The following is a 21,665-nucleotide window of genomic DNA, read 5'->3' on the forward strand; positions in this document are numbered from 1 at the left end:
GGTCATCGTAAACCCATCTCCTCAGATCTACCTAAAGTATGTCATATTTATATTTGTAACAGAATGCCACAGAACAATCTATAAAATACAAAAGGGGAAAACATGATCCTTTTTATCCAAAATACAGGTTTATTATAATCCGCTACAGTTGTATAACGCAATCCGTGCCTGGAAATTCTGGCAGATTCAGTTCATATTTTTTCTGAATGTCATAGGGCAGGAATCGTCCTGCCAGAAAATGCTTTCCCGAGAAACCTGTTGCGCACTTTTTGGGGGCTGTCAGGGAGACGAGAACTTCTGGATTGATTCCATCTTTGTCCGGTTCATCCGCATCCCAACCTTCAAAAAAAGAGAAGAAGACAAGAAGAGTACGCTTGAAAAACAATAGACACCTTCGTGCATGAAGTCAAACATAACGCTGTTTCCGGATTCGTCCAGATAAGAGGTGGAAAACTGGCTCGCACAGATCATTCATAACATTATGGTCATCTGGAGAAAGGCACAAAAAAATGCAATGTGTAAGCCATCAGCGGCAATTTTCAAATCAAGTATCCGGATGACATAATGGTTGTGTTTACTTTTATTTGATAATTTGTCTGCTATGCAAACACTTAAGGGTCCAGGACAACAGATTTGCACTTAAAGGTCAACTCTGGTCAAATTATTTATCTGAGACGGCTCCATAAAGTCCAGATTCTGTCATGGAAATGTCTTTAGAGGTGTTGCAGTCCCATTTCTCAATTAAATAATGACCATTTCGTATGCTTACAAGAATGTACCACCAATTAGTAATCCAGTATACGGCTGTATTTCTCTAGCATTATGTATCTAACAGATATTTGCAAGTATACTGATGTTAATGCTAATTATTAATACAAAACTATATTCACAAAAACAATAATGATTTCAGACGGATTTTCTCTAATGCCGTCAGCAATTGGTCGACCAAACAGATAGCTCCGCCCCAATCTAACAGCTTTGATTCAGCCTATATTGTCAGGCAATGTTTTTAATAGTGCAAGCGAGGCATACAATGCATATAGACAGGAAACAAGTATCTTGACATAAAAAATTACTCACTTCAGCTTTAATTCTTTAATTTCAACTGGTGGCTGGTTAAATTGTTTTAATAGCATTTACGAGGTAAGTTTCACCTATTACAAGCGCCATGAGACTCACAAAGCACAAACGTACAAAGTAGCAGCAAACAGGATTTAACACCTAATTGTGTAAATGAAGATTTCGTACATGGTCAGTGGTACATAAAATAAGCTGTCACGAATTACGCAAATAACGTTCAGTAAACATAAATGTCCACACATATTGTGCTACACATTTTTATTAAATCATTATAATCATTCAACGTTTTGCTTTCATTTATTTACCCTAATGTCATTCAAAACCTGTATATGAATTTCTTATGTGGAACACAAAAGAAGATATTTCGAGAAATGTCTCAGTGGTTTTGCGTTCATACAATGGAAGTCAATGGGGGCCAATGTTGTTTGGTTCCCAACATTCTTCAAAATAACTTCTTTTGTATTCTGAAGAAGAAATACATACAGGTTTGAAATGACCTGAGAGTGAATAAATGATGAAAGATGTTTTTTTTGGGGGTGCACTATCCCTTTAAAATCTAACCTGTTTGTTAAAAGAAGATCTGTTTTGGTTGTTTTGCTAGCATCTTACTTACATGTGCTGAAGAACTGAGCATTTTAATTAGCATTTCTGTAATGATTACCTTACCTGAGGTCAAAGCAAAAGAACCAAAACAGTCCTCTGAACAGATTGAGACCATTTTCACAAAATGTTTTCTTCTGTAAGCTTTTGCCTAAAGGTCCAGTGTGTCATTTTTTGGAGGATCTATTGACAGAAATGCAATATAATATACATAACTGTCTTCAGAAGTGTATTTGTCATGGTCCTGCCTTGTTCATGATTTTCTAGTCTTGGGGCAGGATCGTGACAGATCCCTTATGTTTAGTGTGAGAAGCCATGGGGTGTTTATCTTTTGATATTCCATGTGCCTTCTGGTGTCTTGTCATTGGCCCCGCCCCTCTCGTTTCCTGTATTGTTTCCCGGCCGTGTTTCATTACCCTCACCTGCCCTGTGTTATTATCCCTCGTTTGTGTTCCCTTTATATAGTCGTCATGTTTCATTGTCTTGTTGCTCGTCCATTGTACCCTGTACGTGTGCATCATGCTTATGTTCCTGTGTTGGTGTTACCTCGTGTTCATGCGTCCTTGTCTTGCCTCGTCCTTGCATTTGTTTCCTGAAGAGTGAGTTTATTTAGTTTTGCCTTAGTTCTGTTTTGCCCCACAGCGGGAAGTTTTTCTTTGTCTTTTTGAAAAGCATTTTGGTTATTGTGTTTGTCCCCCACCGAGGGTTTTTGTTTTGTTTCCTGTTTTGCATTTTTAATAAATCTTGTCTTTCTGTTAACCCTGTAACTGCCGCCTGCATTTGGGTTCTTTCCTGTTGACCGTGACAGAATGACTGAACCTACACAGAACCCAGTAGGCAGCACTATGGGCGACGCAGAGTCGATCCTACGGGTTTGGGTTCCATCAGGGGGTTCATGGGACTCGGAAGTTCGCCAGGGCCTTTTCTTCGGTGGCAAGGGAGTCTGACTTCGGGGAGGCAGAGTTAAAGGTAATCTTTGATGGCTGCCTCACCCGTCGTCTCACGCCATCGGAGAAGAGGATGCTGAGACCCCTGGGGTTCGATGACATGATCAGGTTCGTGATCAACCGGGACGGCCCTGAGTCTGGGGTACCAGTCGGGGCACCCGCTCCGTTGGCTAGCGTCCCGGGGGATTGCGTCCTGGCCGTCACCGAACTGGGGAACTCAGCACCCCCTGGCTCGAACTCCAGGGTTTCGGCTCCGCCTGGCGGCATCCATGGCGAGCGGGGGAGGAGAGCCTCGTGGACTACGTCTGCAGACCTCCCCGACGCAGAACCGCCTCCATCTCCCACTGATTCTATGCAGTCGACCACTAATCCAGTGGTTCAGAGGAGGGGTAGGAGGCGTCACAAGGAGGTGCCCAGTCCGGTGCAGCAGCCGGCGCCCCAGCAGGTGCAGCAGCCGGTGTCCCAGCAGGTATCCAGTCCGGCGTCCAGTCCGGTATCCAGTCCGGCTTCCAGTCCGGCATCCAATCCAGTTTCCAGTCCGGCATCCAATCCGGCATCCAATCTGGTTTCCAGTCCGGTTTCCAGTCCGGTGCTTCCGGCCTTCCAGCCGGTAACTCAGCCGGCGTTCCAGCCGGCGTTCCAACCGGCCTTCCAGCCGGTGACTCAGCCGGCCTCAGGCCGAGAACTCAGCCGGCACTCCAGCCGGGGAGTCTGCCGGCCATCCGGCAGATGTTCCCCTGTGGACTTTGTTGTTCCCCCTCCCCCCCCTTGTTTTTTTTTATTGTCACCCCGACCCCATGATCTTGCACTTTTGTCTGCCCCTGGTCCTGTTTACCATGTCTTGTTGGATTTTGTCTTTGTCACAGTCTGTCTTGTCCTGTTTGTCACCTTGAGGAGCGTCAGGATATTGCTCCTTAAGGCGGGGGTTCTGTCGTGATTCTGCCTCATCTTGTCATATCTTTCTTGATCTTGTGGCAGAATCACGGCAGGATCCCTTGTTTCATGTGGAGAGAGACAGTTTTGGTCCGCCATACTCTCTCTCTCCAGGTCTCGTCTCTGTTCCTGCCCTCGTCTCTGTTCCCGCCCTTTCATCTCATTATTGCTTGTTAATCAGTTCATGTCCTGCACCTGTTCCCTCTTGATTTACTCCCCTTTATATGGTCCTCATGTTTCATTGTCCTGTGTTTGGTCATTGTGTGTGGTGTGCTTACCTATGAATTCCCCTGTATGCTGTGGACTTATGTACTGCTGTTCCTGTTTTCTGTGACAACCCCAGTCAAGTGTAGTAAGTCTTCAGTCTAGTTTGTCTAGTGTTGTTTTTCAGTTTAGTGATAGTTAGTCTATGTCCTGTCTTTACCCCGCTTGTCTTGTTATACCCCACCGTGGGTCTTTGTTTTGTGTTTTTTGTAATAAATATCCTTTGTTAACCCCTTCATCCCCGCTGCCTGCAATTGGGTTCTTTCTCCCTGTGTAATCCATGACAGTATTAAGGAAGCGTTATGTTTTTATTATCTTAGAATGAGCTATTTCTATTTACATACACCGCAGGGTCCCCTTACATGGAATTCGCAGTGTTGTTTACAGTAGCCCTAAACGGACAAACTGCTCTACAGAGTGTGTTTCATAAATATGTTATCTCCTTCGGCAAAGAAGCAAAAACATGATGACATCTTAGTCCTGTGAGAGCTGCCGTAGTGCTTCGAAATGGAGGGGGTGGAGTGAGCTGTTGGTTGCAATTCTCCACTAGATGCCGCTAAATCATACACTGGACTTTTAAGAATAACTTTACTTTTGTGAATGTAACACCATTTGTTGTTATACCAAAACACCCATAAGGAGCCACAGGTAGAAATAGTCATAAATGATGGACAGTGTGTTTAATGAGCAAATACCTGAGGGCACGTCCACACTAACGATGGGGACTTTGACCTGTTTCAATGTCACCAGCATCCCAGCATAAGGCTCTTTTACATCATTGTGGTCAGCTTCTGGTCCCATGATGGCATCGATCACCAGATTGTAGGCATCGTTTAACAGCTGGACCTGGTCAGCAGATCAGATGGGAGTCGGTTAGGATAAAAAAGAATGAGCATCAGATTGACATTTCTGACAGTCGACTTAACTTTTGTCATTCCCAATTTGCCCTTTTGTTTGAAACACCTACCTCCGTTGGAAGATAGGAAAGAAATGGGATGTCCATTTTCTCGCACTGAATGGTGAAGTCCTGGTGCAAACTCTGAGTCGAACGCTTTGGATAGAAAATAGTGGGCTCGTATTCCTACATGTGAGAAAAAACACTTTCATTATCATTTCAAATTTTTCAAAATGCTTGAGCATATGATGTGAGATTTTTTTAAGAAATTGTTTTTTCTTTTAATAAGATCTCTGTGTAAGGACCTTCCGGGCACCGTAAGAAACATGATAAAAGAAAGAAACGGAATGAAGTAAACAGACATGGTTGGAAATGTATTATGTGGCAGCCGCACATGAACCAGACAGTTGATTTGTTTAGTCCCCGTGTGGATATGCTGGGAGAAACGGAAGAATCTGAGCTCATAAATCAGCCTCATCATGTAATTACCTCATCATTTTATTTCAAAAAACCATTTGAAGTGATTCATGAGTGCTAACATTTACATTTCAAAACTTGCTTAGGACAGCGATCCTTGATACGTGTGCTTAGGCACGTATTAGTAAAGGATCAGATTATGTTTTGAACCTACAAAACAAATATAATTAAGACAGAAATATTAAAGATGTAAAATATTATTTAATCATTGTTTTATTTTATTAAATATTTATTATTTACTGGGCTGCGGAGGTATAAAGAGCAAAAAGGAGAAACACTGGCTTGGGATACAGGATAAAATCCCTGAGTAAGTTCATTACAATCCAGCAGTAAAACTTAATGTATTTGTTACATAACCTCGGTGCAGACACAGGAGCCTGTGCAGATGTGTACTGGGAATGTATAAACCAGCAGACATCATGTGACGATCCACTATTGTGTTCCTCTCTTTCCCTTGGACAGAGAGATGAGTGTTTTATTCATTCCAAGTATCCCATAATGTAACCAGCCAAACCTCACTTCTTGAGAAGGGAATAACTTTAACAGATATGTTTAATAGGGGAATACTGATGCTTCGTAAATCGACCCTCACAGAGGTGTATGGTGAACTTGAAATAAACATATAGATGCAGTTTATTTTGAATAAAAAAAATTTGCGATAGGATGTGGACTGGTTGTGAAACACTGATGACAGCAACTTAATGGCCCACGAATTTACAGTCAACATAAAATGGCTTTTCAAAATCAATAGCTTTTCGAAAGACATAATGTGACACACTATTTCTGAACGAAACAACATTTTATTTCTTGGAAATAGATTTGATTGTGAATGAGGGTCTCTACATGACGTGGTTGTAGGAGAGGGGTTAAATAAAAAGAGGGCTTGATGGCATCAGTTGAAAAGGAAAGTTGTTTAAGTGGTTCAAGTCATAACATTTCAATGGAGATGAAAGATGGAAGATTTTCTTTGGATCAACGTGCATCATTTACAATAAGAACAGGAGCTTGTATTAAAACATAGGGTCATATTCATTTTGTGTTAAAAATAGAAAATACAACTCATTTAAATAAAAGTACTCATTTTTCATTTTACTTCAGTAATATTCTTTAATGAATGCATTGTTGCTTTCAATTCATTTTGTGTGATTCTTAAAGGAGATCAAGAGGTTTATTAAAACCAGACGTTCATGAATCGAACAACGCAATCGCATCTTACACTGTAAAAAAAACGTTATTTAAAGAAATTTACTGTTATTTTTTTACAGATGTTTCACGTATAATGTAATAAAATGCTTTTACAGATTTTTCCTCATACCTCTGGAAAATACGATAAAAAAACATCAAATTACAGAAAAAGACTGCAAATTTTCAAGAAAAATGCTAAAAATATGCAATTTTACGTGAATTTTTATTTTATTTTATGGTTTTAATGAAATGTAGTGCGGTTTAAGAATGTGGTGAAATACATATTTTCCAAAATAAAAAGTACTCTAATAAAGTACAGATACTTAAATGTCTGCCTGGTTTTATCGTTAAACATTTCAACAAGCTGCTATTATTTAAGACATCTAGCGTACATTCACCACCATCCAGCCCTCCATGCCATCATCGTTCCCTTCCCTGTTCTCTGTACTTACAAATATGCGCAGATGGCGGGCACACACCAGACCGATGGAGCCGTTCTGCTCAGGGCCACAAACAACCAGCAGGGTGGGCTGCTTTTTACTTAAGGAGCTCAAGGGAAAAGCCTGTGGAGAGGGAGAGAGTGAATCAGGGAGAGAGGCATTAGAAAAGCCAAGCCATTCATACTTGTCAAAAGTTCTTTGCATTTGGACCACTGCAATGCTCATCACAACAACCCAGTAACAGTTGCAACAGGAATAAAAAGCCAAGCAGACGACACAGCGGGACACAGTCTTTAAATAACACACTTTCTGTCAGGTTTCGAAAGTAGGCCAGTGGTTGTTCAGATTTTCCAACTGAGCCCTTGAACACACACACACACATTTCTGTTAAACAACTCACATACAGTAACTCCATGTTCATTACTTTTTCTTTCGACCCATACATTATACGGTAAGGATCTAGTTATGATCGGACTAATGAAGTAAACACATCCGTTAGGTAATGTGCGTGTTATATTCATACCCAATTAAGCGGCTGAAATATGGACAACGGCGCAAGCAAGAATGACTTCCAAATCAGCTGTGAGAGCGGGTGTAACTGCGGACTTCCGAGGCGGGGAGGAAGCGGAATGCTAATGGGAGAAAACGATCAGCAGACTTGAATGTTTCATTAGCCAGCTGATGAGTTGAGATTACATTAATATTGCTGCTTGTCTTTTAGTCACAGAGCTGGTAAAACAAGACCGCAATTCGTGCCCGAGTGTGGAAAATGAGCGTCTCCATCTTCATCTGTCACAGTACGAAGAGAAATCTGTGGAGATTTTTCTGCCCTTTTAACTAACATTAATCTAACGGTGTGTCAACGTTTAACTAACCTTGTGTCAGGTTAGCTATGTGCAACAATATGCAACAAAGCTACAGTTTATAGCACGCCCCAAAATATTTTTTTTGTCATCATTTATTCACTCTTACATCATTTAAAACCTGCATGTGACTCTTTCTTCTGGAACACAAAAGAACATCTTTTGAGAAATGTCTCTTTGGGGGTCTGTATTGTTTGGTTACCAACATTCTTCAAAATATCTTCTTTTGTGTTCTGCAGAAGAAAGACAGTCATACAGGTTTGGAATGTCATGAGAGTGAATAAAGGATGAAATAATTTTTCATAAACATAATAAACATTTTTAGGTGAACTATTACTTTAAGAGTCAAGTTTTTAAGATTTATTCCAGGAAATGGACAATCAATTCGCATGCGGCGGTCATGTGAGCATGTGTGCGGACAAAATAATAAACTGGATATCTGTTTCTCTCCGTCTCTCTCCTGTCTGTTTCTCTTTTTCCTTTACTGGAAAATGACATGGAATAGAGTGTTCTTAAGAATGGGAGCCAGAGGATGTTCATTTCAGGCCTGCTGCAGCTGTGCTGGGATCGACCGGCATGTCGACTTCTGCCAGGAATCTGGAGACCGTCGCTCTGATCAGCCGCTGTTCGGGGCCGCTGAACCCCCAGACTTCGCTTCCACGCTTCCAGCAAATGAGCTCCCTTGAGGATTCGGCCTAATTGCTATTGCAGTTTTTGCCTCCTTCCACCCCCAACCTGACACACTTTCACATACACGAATACTTGGCCATCAAAACGGGAACACACCTTTGATTTCCATCGTTTTCAAATAAAGAAGATATTTAATATAGACGTATGCTTGTTTTGAAGTTTCCAGCGAGAATAAATGAATCTGTTTAGGAAGGATGTGAAATGGCTTGCCGTTATGACACAAACACAATCACAGCCAATCGGAAAATACTTGATATTTTGTATACAGTTATGTGGAACAGGATTTTGACCAAGGAGATTTCACAGTAGGCGGGGCATGGTGAAGTCACAGCTGGTTAGGAGAAAAACTTTTGCTGTTTGTTTTATTCTTTTTACTTGTTTTGTTTATACACAGATTTGTTTGTTGTTTTATCGCACCAGGCTTGAATAAGACATAAAGCAGTCCAAACACAAATCCTAGACAAAGAAAACATTTGGCTTCTTTAGAATTAAAAGAAAGAAAAATATTTGACTTCATTTATAAATACATTTTTAAAACCCCGTATACGACTCTTTCTTCTGCGGAACACAAAAGATATTTTGAGAAATGTCCGTACAATAGAAGTCAATGTTGTTTGGTTACCAACATTCTTCTAAATGTCTTTTTTGTGTTCTGCAGAAAAATGAAAGTCATACATGTTTGTAACGACATGAGGATGAATAAATCATAAAAAAATGTATTTTTGGGGAACTATCCCTTTAATTCATGTATACAGACAGTAAAAAGGTTTTCTGTCACATGAGTCTATCTTCCTATCTCAAAACACAAAGAACATTTCACAAATCTTGGGAATACGAACTTCCTAAAATATAAATGAGGTAATGATCACAGACATTCATCTTGACGCAGCTCACACCAAAGCACTTATCCCCCCAATGCAGACAGATGACGCTGTTTTTGGCATCCAAACCGGGGTAGATGGTTTGCTCATGAAATCACACAGTGGTAAAATCGACACATCCCCCCGCCAACCAACTGTGCTGATGTAATGGCGGTCTCTGAGCTACTGACCGGCGTGTTTTCTTAAGCTGCAATTTATGGCGACCTCACAGGGATCACGGTACGGGAAGCTTTGCTGATACTAACTGCGGAGGCTGCCTGTGAACGGGAGCCTTTGAGAGGTGTAGGGTTCAGCATGTAAAACTCATCTAACGGGGGTCGGATATTCACACGAGCCAAATCAGGAAACGATTTGAGACTTTATCCGACTCCCAGGTAGGTCAGGAGAAGCCCCGCGCTGCCTGTCAGCCTGACTGAATCCAGATGGAACGGTCTCTGTTGCGTGACCGCAGCGGTCTGGATCGGGCCTGGTTTGGTTCTGGCTCGGCTTCTGTCTGAACCTTGAGACCGCCATGAGGACCCCGCAGGCCCTGAGACTGCCCGGTTACAGTCCGGCCACAAACAAGACACTTTCAACACCTTCAATGATAGTGCTGTGGATTTGTCAGAAGGGATTTATAAACTGGGGTTAAATTATGCATGGAGGTTTGGAAGCTTAAATTTGGGATAAAACCCTAGGGATAATATAACATGATCCACATTGTGTTATTATTAAATGGCCCTGCATTTATTTGCTACAAAAAAACAAAATCAGTAAAAAATGTACAGACATTTTTGAGACAAATATACAAATACCTTACATGACACAAGTCAAGCTTTATTAACAGGGCATCATTTTACTGTAGTTGATCCTAAGTGCTTTTTATTGGGAGATATACAGTCTGATATGATGGGAATTTGTAACTATTGTATGAGGTGGCTAATTCGTATGAATCTGTACAAAGTGGATAGTACAAAAATGTATGCTTACTGGAAAAAAGCAATAATGAAGCCCCTCCCCTAAACCCGCCCTAACCGGCATGAAAGCAGATCATACTAAAACATACAATGAGATTCGTACGAATTCATGTGCATTAACCATATGAATTGCCATGAGATTGCATCTCATAAATAAAATGTAAATTCAAAATTTAGTCAGTATATAGAAAACATTTATAATAATGATTAATATTTAGAAATAAAATGTAAATTCAAAATTTACACACATTGCATGAAAAAGAATACATGAAAATATTTTAAATAATAATTATTGTTGAATATTTAACAATTATAAAACTTATTTTTTGAAGTCTGTATTTATAATAATTAATAATATTTAAAATAATTTCATTAAAAACTATATATAAAATGTTTAAAATAACTATTAATATTTAATATAATTATAAAACTTGTTGATGTCAGTATATAGAAAATATTTGAAAAAATATATATATGATAAAAATTTTTTTTTTTTGAAGTCAGTTCTAATAAACCAATATAAATCTGGACAAATATAAGCAATGGGGGCATGTAACATATATTTCCAGGGTACACCATATATATTGCGTTTAACATAAAAGTTTGGTTGTACATTTGCTAAATACAGACAGGATGTGTGTAGTTGGTCAAACACAAATTGGTGCACAGTAAGAATATAATTTGAATCGATAAAGCTTTCTGGTAGATAAATTAGTACAGCAAGTTTATGGGTTTGATCCCTAGGTATCGCACAAACTCCTAAAAACGTATAGCATTAATGCAGTCATTTTGCATAAAGCGTCTGCCAAATGCACAAATGTGAATTCTGTTTTGAATCTCAAGTTAAACAGAATGCCTGGATGTTCTGGCTCACTTTAACCCCTGCTTATAAAAAACCTCCAGAGCTGTAGCCATATGCTGAAAAGCCCTCCAAAGCAACAGCATGATCAAAGATTTCCAGCTGTTTTCATCATCACTTTGAGCAGAACCCGTCTCTCAAGGGGATTCAACAAATGCACAGATGCTGACAGTGGTAAATTCATCCGTGTGTAATGCACGCACAGTAAACACCGGATTAAAATTCAGAAATAGGATTTAGGCTTATTAACTAGCACACTCGCTGAGGCGTTTGACAAACCTTAGTGATGGCAACGGCGCAAGCATGACCCCATATTTCAATCAACTGCTGCTGCCCAAAGCGATAGTCCCTCAGGAGCTCTGTCTCGATGGTCGCCACCTCTGTTTTACTGTAAAAGACAGACACAAAAGACAAATTAGTTTGGACATGTTAAACGGCAATGATAAATACATCACACTTCACGTTTAGCATCAACACTGAAGAGGGTCAGGTGTTTGTCTCTGCTTTAATGTGCGTTCAACAACACGTGGGGTTTATGTTACTTTGAGTTTAATGGGAGCACAACCCGACTATAAAATCCAGGTTGTTGCTTCACAACCAAAACACGGAGCCTTTAATAATAACCGTTGGAGATGTTACTCCAGAGCCCCCTGCTGGAGTCACCCGGCCGGACTTTGCTCTTGGGGTGCAGTCTGAATTTTTCTGAACGTTGGCTTCTGCTTTATTAAAGGTGTTGCTGTGTTATTTATTATTGATGGCTTTAGTTTTTCTGTGTGCTCTATGTTAGTTTTAAATAGCTTGTAGGTCTTTTTCGGCTTGTTATCTTACCCCAGAGGCAATTTCCGCAGCGTTTCCAAGACAACAGATGCATAGTATTGCTTTTGTTGTCTCTTATTGCTTCAGGCAGTTGAGAGAACAGAAGAAGAGCTGTTTATAAAAGTGATTATATATTATCGAGTTCTCTGAGCTGTTTAAATTGGCTTTATGGTGCAATTTCCATTTTATGGGAATATCTTTATACGCTGGTTTTCTCTCTTACTTGGCTTTTCTCTCTTGCACTTTAGAGAGAAGTCAAAGATATATAATGAGCCGGTTTTCTGTACAGACTGTGTGTGCGCCAGACTGTCAGATTGGGTTTGTTATATTGAGGACATTTCTGTAAAAAAAAAAGAACGTTCATTTGTACATCTATCCATCCATCCATCCATCCATCCTATCGATCTCTACCGGTCACCTAGCATTTATTTGGGTCAGCACTGATGCACTCCGATCACGGGCATCACGACATGCAGTATTGCAGCCTTCTGGCATTTACGGTCTCCAATAGCGCTCGACTGCTCTCAAGCCGAGTTTGCAGAGGGAGATTTCCTGGCGTACTGTGACACAGTGATATTTGTAAAGTTCAGCTCAGTCTAGTGCTTATGATACTTCCTTTCTCAACCACCTGTTCAGGGAACTCAAAAGATGTCCCAAGGGCCACACATGAAGATCCTGTACCAGGCACAAAAAAATGCAGACCTCAAAGATCACATTAAGATAATATTTAGAAGGTTAGAAAAAGTTGCATTTACAATACATTGGACAATTATATTACATTAATATTATGCTTTCAAGCTACACGTGAAATAATCAAATGTGTTCCTGGGAATTCAATCAATGACATTGTTTATAGCCTAATGCTACCAGTTAAGCTATTCAATTAAGCTTCATAAATGTATATTTCCAAAATCTGGACATATAATTGTTATTTGGAATCAGTAACATCAGCAGAACAATTCTCAGAGCATTAAACATTAATACGTCATAATAAATATTTATTTTACACGTCACGCACCTTCGTGTTGTGCAGAATGTAATGCGCAAACATCACCACAAGGGGGAGGCGTAACCCAGACTGTCCTCAAAGCACCCAGCTCCTCTGTCACATAATACTGCCTTATGTTATTTAATCTCTACCTTGCGTTAAATTGCGCTGTTCCCTGTCTTGTCTTGTACATTCGAGCAATAAAAAGTCACTTAAGATATATTTAAGCACATCTAGATCCAGTAGAAAGTACTTCTGTCACGGAGGTCCCTGAAGGTGAGAACAATTTTGCACAAGCATCTTCTCGAGACGAGCACCGATATTCCACAGGGCTACGACTAATTGTTCTTGATAACTCTTTTAGCGATACACAGCCAAATGAACAACCGTATGAGCCCACGCGCTCCCCGGACCCCGCCTCGAGAGTCTTTCTAATTTCCCAACGAGGAGTCGCGCTATCCGTCAGCAGCGGACACTGCTGATTAACTGTAATAACAATTCCGCTAATGAAGTTGTTTACATCCAGCCCACGAGATGAAACTGTTTCTCTTATTTGCAAAGATGTGCACGCTTCACGACTTCAAAACAACCCAGTGTCCCGCTGGAGGCTTAAAGAGAAGCTACAAGTACTCCTAAAGTAGGTGTGCTGGCATTACATGAATGCGTTTATCCAAAGCGACTTACACAAGGATTAAAAATGTAGGCCTATTCCTTATTTGCAGTGTGTGTTATATGGGAATAAAACGTACAAGCTTTGAACTGTTAACATACAATCTCATGCCATTTAGTAAGTATTTTACAAGGTGGCTAATTTTGTATGATCTGCTTTCGTGATGGATGAGTTAGGGGCGGGGCTTTCTTTCTTTACTTATTTATTTATAAATCTAAGTTTTTTCTACTTTTCACTTTGTACAATTTATACAAAATGGTCACCTTTGAAGATGGTTACGAAATACGAATAGGGCTCTCACTAAATCCTTGGTGTTTCGAGTCTGACGTCACCACGCAACCGTGTTTTTAGGCAATTTTAACAATTATGGGTAGTTTAGATGGTTAGAGAAAGGTTAGGGTAAAGGTTTCGTAAGACTTGAAACACCAAGGATTTAGTGAGAGCCTACGAATAGCAACGCAGTAGATGATACATTGAAATGAGTCAGAAAAGACGACGTTACTTTTAAAGGGACAGTACACCCCAAAATCTGTCATCATTTACTCACCCCTCATGTTATTGTAAAACTTTTGTTACCGTTTGTAAAACACAGCAAGATAATTTTAATGAATTTATCAAATCAGAAATTTGTTTTCTTCACTTTAGAAAAACTTTAAAGGTACAGTGCGGGATGTTTTGTATGATCTATTAACAGAAATGCAATATAACACACAAAACTGTGTCTTTAGATGTGTATAAAAACCTTACGTAATGAAAAGTTATGTTTTTATTACCTTAGAATAAACCAGTTGTATCTCCATAGGGAGCGGGCCTATCTACATGGAATTTGTTATGTTGCGCAGCCATGTTTTGTACAGTAAGCTCTAACGGACAAACAGCTCTACAGAGCGCGTTTCGTATATGTTGGTCTTCGTGTGTGTTTTTAGACGCAGCTTGCGTCATCACTGAGTTGAAGACGCACAAAGTAGTAAGTCGTAGTACGGAGAGGAGGAGGAGTAGTCGTCGTCTAGCTGAAGCAACTGATTGTTCTGTCTTAGAAGTTTTGATAAAATGGAGGACCATGCGTATTGTGCACAAGCGCCGACAGAGCGTGAATCTCCGTCGTCAAAGAAGCGCAAACGTGATGCTGCCAGACGAATTAGAGACAAACGGCGGCAGAAATCCAGGATAAACATCGGTGTATCTATTACCAGATGGAAGGCACTGTTGAAAGACAAATGTTTTCAAGGCGACGCCGAAGTTGCCTGTTTTCTGCTAGACCGGTAAGATAATTCAACATTTTCTATGTTTCCACATTTTCAATGTTTACCAAACACCTGTTTTGTTGAAACGGTAACGTTAGCATTTTATACAAATGGCCATAACCTCCGAATAATAATGTTTTTCCGTCCCTGCGGTATGTACTCCGGTTGTTCCTGACTTTACAAAGGGGGAGACAAACGTCTACTAACTTACACCTAACTGCCTATGTCACTGTCAGATCAAACGCTTTGAACAGCGTTGCTATTTACGATTAGCTAACTTTAGTTACTTCACTACTCTCAGCGTGTACTAGATAGCACGCAAGAAATATATCTAATTATAGAATTGTAACAGTAACTTTCGCAATAGAATACATGTTAAATTATTAATTACGTTAATATATTGCCTTACCTTTGCAAAGAAACATCGTTGCTTGTATCACTGCTATCCGCTGTCTCAGTAGACGACATCTTTTTTTACTGTTGCGGCCACCGTCATAATTCGAAAGGGAGGGGTGGGCAAATGACTCAGAGATTCGTTGCAAAACTATAATACAACGCTAGTGGCCGCTGATTTTCAAGAACTGCGCCTTTAATGTACTGTTTTATTTACAGAATTTTGAAATGCGGCGAAAATGTTCAATTATAGAAATAAAATGCTAATTTACAGGCTTGGTGTAAAACAACATGAAAACATGTTATTTTACGTACACACAAAAATGTTATTTTACGGTTTTTTTTCTGGTGCCCCAGCTGCCCGAATATAACCCATTTTTAATATTTTAATTTTTTTACAGTTTAGAAGTAAGTCACACAGGTTTATAATGCATGAAAAATGCCAATTTTTCATTTTTAAAAGCCTCATTTTGTGTGATGCAACTCAGCGTTTAAAAATCACTTTGCTAACATTTCCCAGTTTCTCATGATTTTCTACCACTGTAATTAGCCCAGTACACCACGAGACAGCTAAATAAGCACCTCACCGCTTTAAATCAGTGGTCTTGTTTTTTGGGGGACCAGCAGCTTGTGACAAGTATCCGGTCCACAACCCAATATGTCTAGTACGTACTGATTTAACAAAGGAAACAGTGGAAGATAATGATATAAAAAGCATGTAATGATAGTGCATTTTGTACTATTTAGATGAATGCAAACATCGCCTTTCTAGGTTCGGGCTCGACTGCTGGATGGAGAGGATTAAGCCGGGGGATGGGCTACACGCTTTGCATCGCGCCTGACATCTGCTAATTTATTCGGTACAAAATCGTTTTCACGCGTTGTCACATGCGTTCTTTAATGTCAGCTGATGGATATGGGCCCTGCTGCGAACACCGCCACAAGCATTTGCTTGGGTGATTTAATGTAACATTTGATAAAGGTGGAAGAAATAAATTGCTTAAAGGTCATTGTGCAATTGCACATTCATTTCAATCGGGAAATGCATGAAATGTCAGTTAAGTCACAACTAATTAAAGCCAATTGGAAGTTGTAACACCACTGACAATAAAACAAGATATAATTTTGATAGTTATGTTGATTTTTATAATAGATGAACGTAAAATAAAAGTTATTCAGTGCTTTTGATGTTTTGCAAGGGTTTTTGTAAGTACTGTAACAAGGATTGACAGATGCTTAACTGTTAATATTTGTAATAATTTACATTATTATTACAGAAAATAAATGTAAAAAATGAAAACAAATATATGTTAAAAAACAGTGAATTAATATAAATTATTATTTATTAATTAAGATTATTAATAATCAAAATTATTATAAAATGATTTAATAATTAAAATATAATAATGATTATTACAATCACTGTAATTTAAATATTTAGGGCAATAATATTGTTTGGCTACTTAATATCAGTATTAGTAGTAATACATATTATAGATGAATATTAATAATGAATATTATTATTATTGTTGTTATTATCATTATCGTTTTTGTTAATATTAATACAATATTACCTTTTTGTAAATATTCATTATAAAAATAATTTATTCTATTTTAAGCAACAAATAAAAGTATTTTAAAACATTGAAGTTTCCTCCCCGTGTGGAAACCATTATCAAAGTCGATAAATACGGATACTAAACCGTTCGAAAAACAACATTTAATGATGCTGAAGTTCCAAAGATGAACTATCACGTTACACTTCAAGCAATTAAAATTGTCTAAAAGGAGGACGATGCTTAAGTTCTGGCTGCTAATGAGTGTCTCAGGTTCCTGCTCGGTAATGACATAAAAGCAGATTTAAGCGATGGAGCGGTCATAAGGGCCTATGGAGAATTTACTCAGAACTTTATGTCTGCACATACACCTGAGAGTTAAAAGCTTCGGCTTGGGAGTGGTGGGAGACCCACTTACATTTTTAAATCAAACAGTGTCAGGAGTTCATGGAGAATCGAGAAAGCGTGCAGGAAGGCATCTCCGAGCGGCCTTCTATACTGACTGGTGATGACATCTGCTGTAATTCATTGAGTCAGCAGACACATTGCTTGCAAAAATAATTTCAGAGCCAAAGAACAGTGGGCTGAAGCATTGGACTGAGCTGAGATCAGCGTCCCGGAACTTCACAGCTCTTGGCAGTGAATAGCCAGGTTTGGTTGACATATGTTTAGATGGAGATTAAACATACAGTATATCGCGACACTGTTATTCTAAGATTAGCTCTGCTTTCGACATTAGTAGGCCAGGGAAGTGGTATTTTATAATGACGAACACATTTAATGTGCTTTTTATTAACATCTGAAGATCGTTCATGAGCCTGTCCACGTATTTTAGACCCAGTCTATCCTTTATTCAGTCTTCACCCTCATGTCATTTAATACGTATGTATCTTTTTTTTCCTGCAGAACACAAAAGAAGATATTTTGAAGAATGTTGGTAACCAAACAACATTGGACCCCATTTGACTTCCATTGTATGGACACAAAACCCTGAGACATTTCTCAAAATATCTTCTTTTGTGTTCCACTAGGTACACATACATCACCCCTGAAAATGCTATCAGCCCAGCTGGAAAGGCCACCGGCCGATGACTTTCATCTGGCCAGATGAACCGGTACACAACAGCAGGCCACAGCGGACCTCAAATCGCATGAAAGCGAGGAGCCACTCTAATGTTCCAGAGAGAATCATCATACGGCGTCCATTTCTCATGCACCGGATGGGAAAATCGATAAATGGGTCACGGGCATCATCTCAAATCCTATCGCTGACCCGTAAACTCATCTCTGCAACACTTCAGATGGGCTTGTTAACTCGATTTGGACAGCCATCGCTGAAGCAGCTCAGCTTGCCCCGCAAAATGACAATAATACATCAACCGCACCATTTTCGGAGCCCTGGGAGAGAGCGTTTCTGAGAACCTGGCGGAGTGTAGACTTCTTCAGAAACAAGCCTGTTTTGCAGCCAGTCAGGTCCGGGCTGAATGCCCGTCTCCATGGCAGCGTTTCGGTGACACTGGGATTTTGATGAACTGTGTTTGGCGCAGGGGAGTAACTTCAGGAGAACTTCATTTGGAGCCACACTCGAGTCCAACTCCCAGGGTCTTGCTTCACATCCACGCGCAATAAAACAGCGCATGATAATGAAAGCCCCATCGAGGGAGACGTTGCAGTTTAACACAGGCCATTTAGTTCAAACAGACCAGACATCGAAGGACCAACGACTGGTTTTTCTAAAACTACGAGCTTGCCAAAGATGGAGAAACCGCAAAATGTGATTAGCGACCACAATGCATGGCTTAAATCCATTAGTCCCCCTTAGCGATATTACATCAAATGTCATCAAGTGGATCTGATGCAACATTTCGACGGTCATGCGCTTATGTAATTATGAATTGTGCCAATTGGCAGGTTGTGAAGTAACTCTGCTAGATATAGCTAGAGGACCACATGAGACCTTGCAAGTACAGGAAACCATGGTAACAAAGAGAGCCAGGTCGCCGAGCTTACTGCGCCCGCAGACAGGTTGAAGGAGGTAGGGATGAATAAAAAAATAGAGAACGAAACGAAACAGGTTTATTTAAGGCTGTCAGGGAAAAATAGAACAAGTTTGTGAGTTTACCATCTGGAATTGACCAAAATGCTACGCAATATTAAATGAAAATGAAGTACAGTTAAAGGTAACTAAAAGTTTTATTGGATTGATTACATCAGAGACAGAAATTAAAGGGATATTTCACCGAGAATTCAGTTTAATTTACAGCCCAGTGCTGTTTTCTTTGTATATTGCTTCCTATTGCCTCTATCTTTGACAAATATGGAGTATCCTTTCACTTATATGCCGATGATATGCAAATATACCTCCCATTTCTGCATAATGACAAAAATTTCCTACAACCATTGTTGGGGTGCTTAGATGAGCTAAAGCTATGGTTGACAAGTCATTTTTGAAATCTTAATGAAAACAAAACTGAGATTATCCTCTTTGGTCCCAAGGAGATCGGTGATCTTAACTTCAACCTTGACTCCCTTTCTCTATACCAAACCCAATGTGCCAGAAACTTGGGCTTTTTACTAGACTGCAGTCTCCTTTTTGCCAAAATTAAGCCCTTTTTATCCATGAACAAATTCGAAATGGCCATTCATGCATTTGTGTCACCTCGCCTGGACTATTGCAACTCACTTTATGTTGGTGTCTCTCAGTCCTGTATCTCGCGTCTTCAGCTAGTACAGAATGCTGCTGCCAAACTTCTTTCAGGGAAGCGCAAGCGCGATCATGTCACACCCATCTTACACTCACTGCACTGGCTTCCTATCAAATACAGGATTGATTTTAAAATCGTATTGTTTGTTTATAAAGCCCTTAATAATCTAGCTCCTCAATATTTTACGGATCTCCTGCTCCCATACACTCCCCCCAGAACCCTGAGATCTTGTGAGCTTGGGTTACTCATGGTTCCCAGATCAAGACTCAAAAATCGAGGCGATCGCGCCTTTGCCACTATCGGCCTGAAACTCTGGAATGGCCTTCCATTGCATGTTAAAACTGCGCCATATATCTCAATTTTTAAAACCAGACTCAAAACACTCTTATTTTCTGTTGCTTTTAATGTTCCTTAATTGATTATTCTTATCTTATTTTTGATGTTGTTACTGAATGTGCTGTAATACTCTTGCTTAAGTAATTTTATCTGCTTGTACAGCACTTTGGTCCGCCTCTGTGGTTTTTAAATGTGCTATATAAATAAACTTTGTTTGATTGATAGGTCTTTTTCCAATGCACATTGATTCAAAGCCGTTTTAAAGAGCCAGTTTTCCCCATTTATTTACCCTCATGACATTTCAGCCTTGTGTGACTTTCGTTCTTTAATCGAAAAACACAGAAAGTTTTCCGTATAATGAAAGTAAATGGAGACTGCAGACAGCTGTGGTAACCTTTCACTTTTTATTATATGGAAAAACACAGCATGCGCATTCCGATAAATGACTTAATAATGGACGTAATTTATTAGAAATTATGCAGGCATAAAGGACCAATCATATAAAGTTAGTTAACTGAGAAATTAAAATTTTATTAATAATTATGCACTATATTTCAGGGGTGTAAATTGGACAGTTCATCACAATACGATGCAATAACGATTTTCTCTGCCAGTGATGCAGATACCTTGGAAATTTTTGCCGTACGATTTGATTCGATTAATTGAATCGATATTTTGATTTTACTTTCCTAGTTTACACAAGCAGTTACATTTTTAACAACTCACAAATGCAACCAAAATATTTAAGATGAACGTTTAATTGAAAACTGCACACTCTCTGTCCCAAATGGGACATTTACAACAATAAACTAATACGTTTATTGTTAAACAATTGTTAAACAGTTATACGGACGTAACGCGAGGAATGGGGACGTGGAGAGTGTCAAAATAAGGGTACCTCATATCGATATTTTACCTGTGCCATCGATGCATCAATCCATACCGATGTATTGTTACATCCCTACTATATTTGTGTTAGACGGATCCCTATTTTAGTTCAATTCAAAAAGGATATCCTGAAAAGCATATATTTTACCGAAGTTTATCAACGAAAATGTAATAGGACATAGATGACGAAACTGACTTCAGAACATAAATACAGTACAGATCTCAAGTGCTTCCTGAAGGCAGTCTCAGATACATGACAAACTAAGCCAACAAGGCAATGTATTACATCTGACCTCAATATGTCACTGCTGCTTGTGTAGTGATACTAATATACTCCTTCCACAGGCTTCCGCAAAACACAAATGTGACATTGTGTTGCTATTATGACGCAAGATCACAGCTAGCATCTTATTGGTATATGTAACGAAAACATCGAAGTCTCATTTCACCCCAAATTAAAAGTCAAGAAAAGGCGTATAGGGCTAGCAAACATTCTTAGCAATATTAGCAAACAACTAAGCAAACAATTATTATTTTGTAATTCACACTTTAAAAATGATATTAATAATAATCAATTGAATCAATTTTGTAATCAATTCAAAAATAAGCATAAATGGAAAACAGTACAATATAAACTATCATTTATAAACAACGTATAGCATTACAATAATGAGAATATTTTTTTTTATGGTAATGAGAATATGGGGAGGTGGTGCTTAATCTTAATGACAAAAATCTTAATGGTACTAGAAATGGGCCTCGGGGTGATGAGGCGAAAAATGAGCTGGACATGTTCTTGATGGGTTTTTTTAGATAAACCCTTGCAAATTTTAATATCTTCCAGAAGCTAAGCTTGTAAATGAACTGCCTGTGTTAAAACACACACTCACACATACTGTACACAATGACAAAATCTCTCATGTTTGAGAGTCACCAATCCGACCAACAGCATTGCTCCTGTCGTGACCCGGCCTGGCCTGTCAAGCAAATCAGAGCTCA

The 21,665-nt window shown here is 39.3% G+C and overlaps 1 protein-coding gene across 1 annotated transcript in view; it reads right to left on the reverse strand.

Moving 5' to 3' along the window:
- Nucleotides 1–109: 109 nt before the first annotated feature.
- yjefn3 (YjeF N-terminal domain containing 3) overlaps nucleotides 110–21,665 on the reverse strand; it is a 31,713-nt gene continuing 10,157 nt past the window's right edge. Inside the window, exons 2-6 of the mRNA XM_057325166.1 lie at nucleotides 11,350–11,458; nucleotides 6,834–6,944; nucleotides 4,792–4,905; nucleotides 4,520–4,670; nucleotides 110–339 (exon numbers count right to left, since the gene is read on the reverse strand). Of these exons, the coding sequence (XP_057181149.1) occupies nucleotides 143–339; nucleotides 4,520–4,670; nucleotides 4,792–4,905; nucleotides 6,834–6,944; nucleotides 11,350–11,458 (682 nt within the window). The 3' untranslated portion in view covers nucleotides 110–142. The remainder of the gene's footprint in view (nucleotides 340–4,519; nucleotides 4,671–4,791; nucleotides 4,906–6,833; nucleotides 6,945–11,349; nucleotides 11,459–21,665) is intronic.

Source organism: Triplophysa rosa, linkage group LG25, assembly GCF_024868665.1.
Source record: "Triplophysa rosa linkage group LG25, Trosa_1v2, whole genome shotgun sequence".
NCBI lineage: Eukaryota > Metazoa > Chordata > Actinopteri > Cypriniformes > Nemacheilidae > Triplophysa > Triplophysa rosa.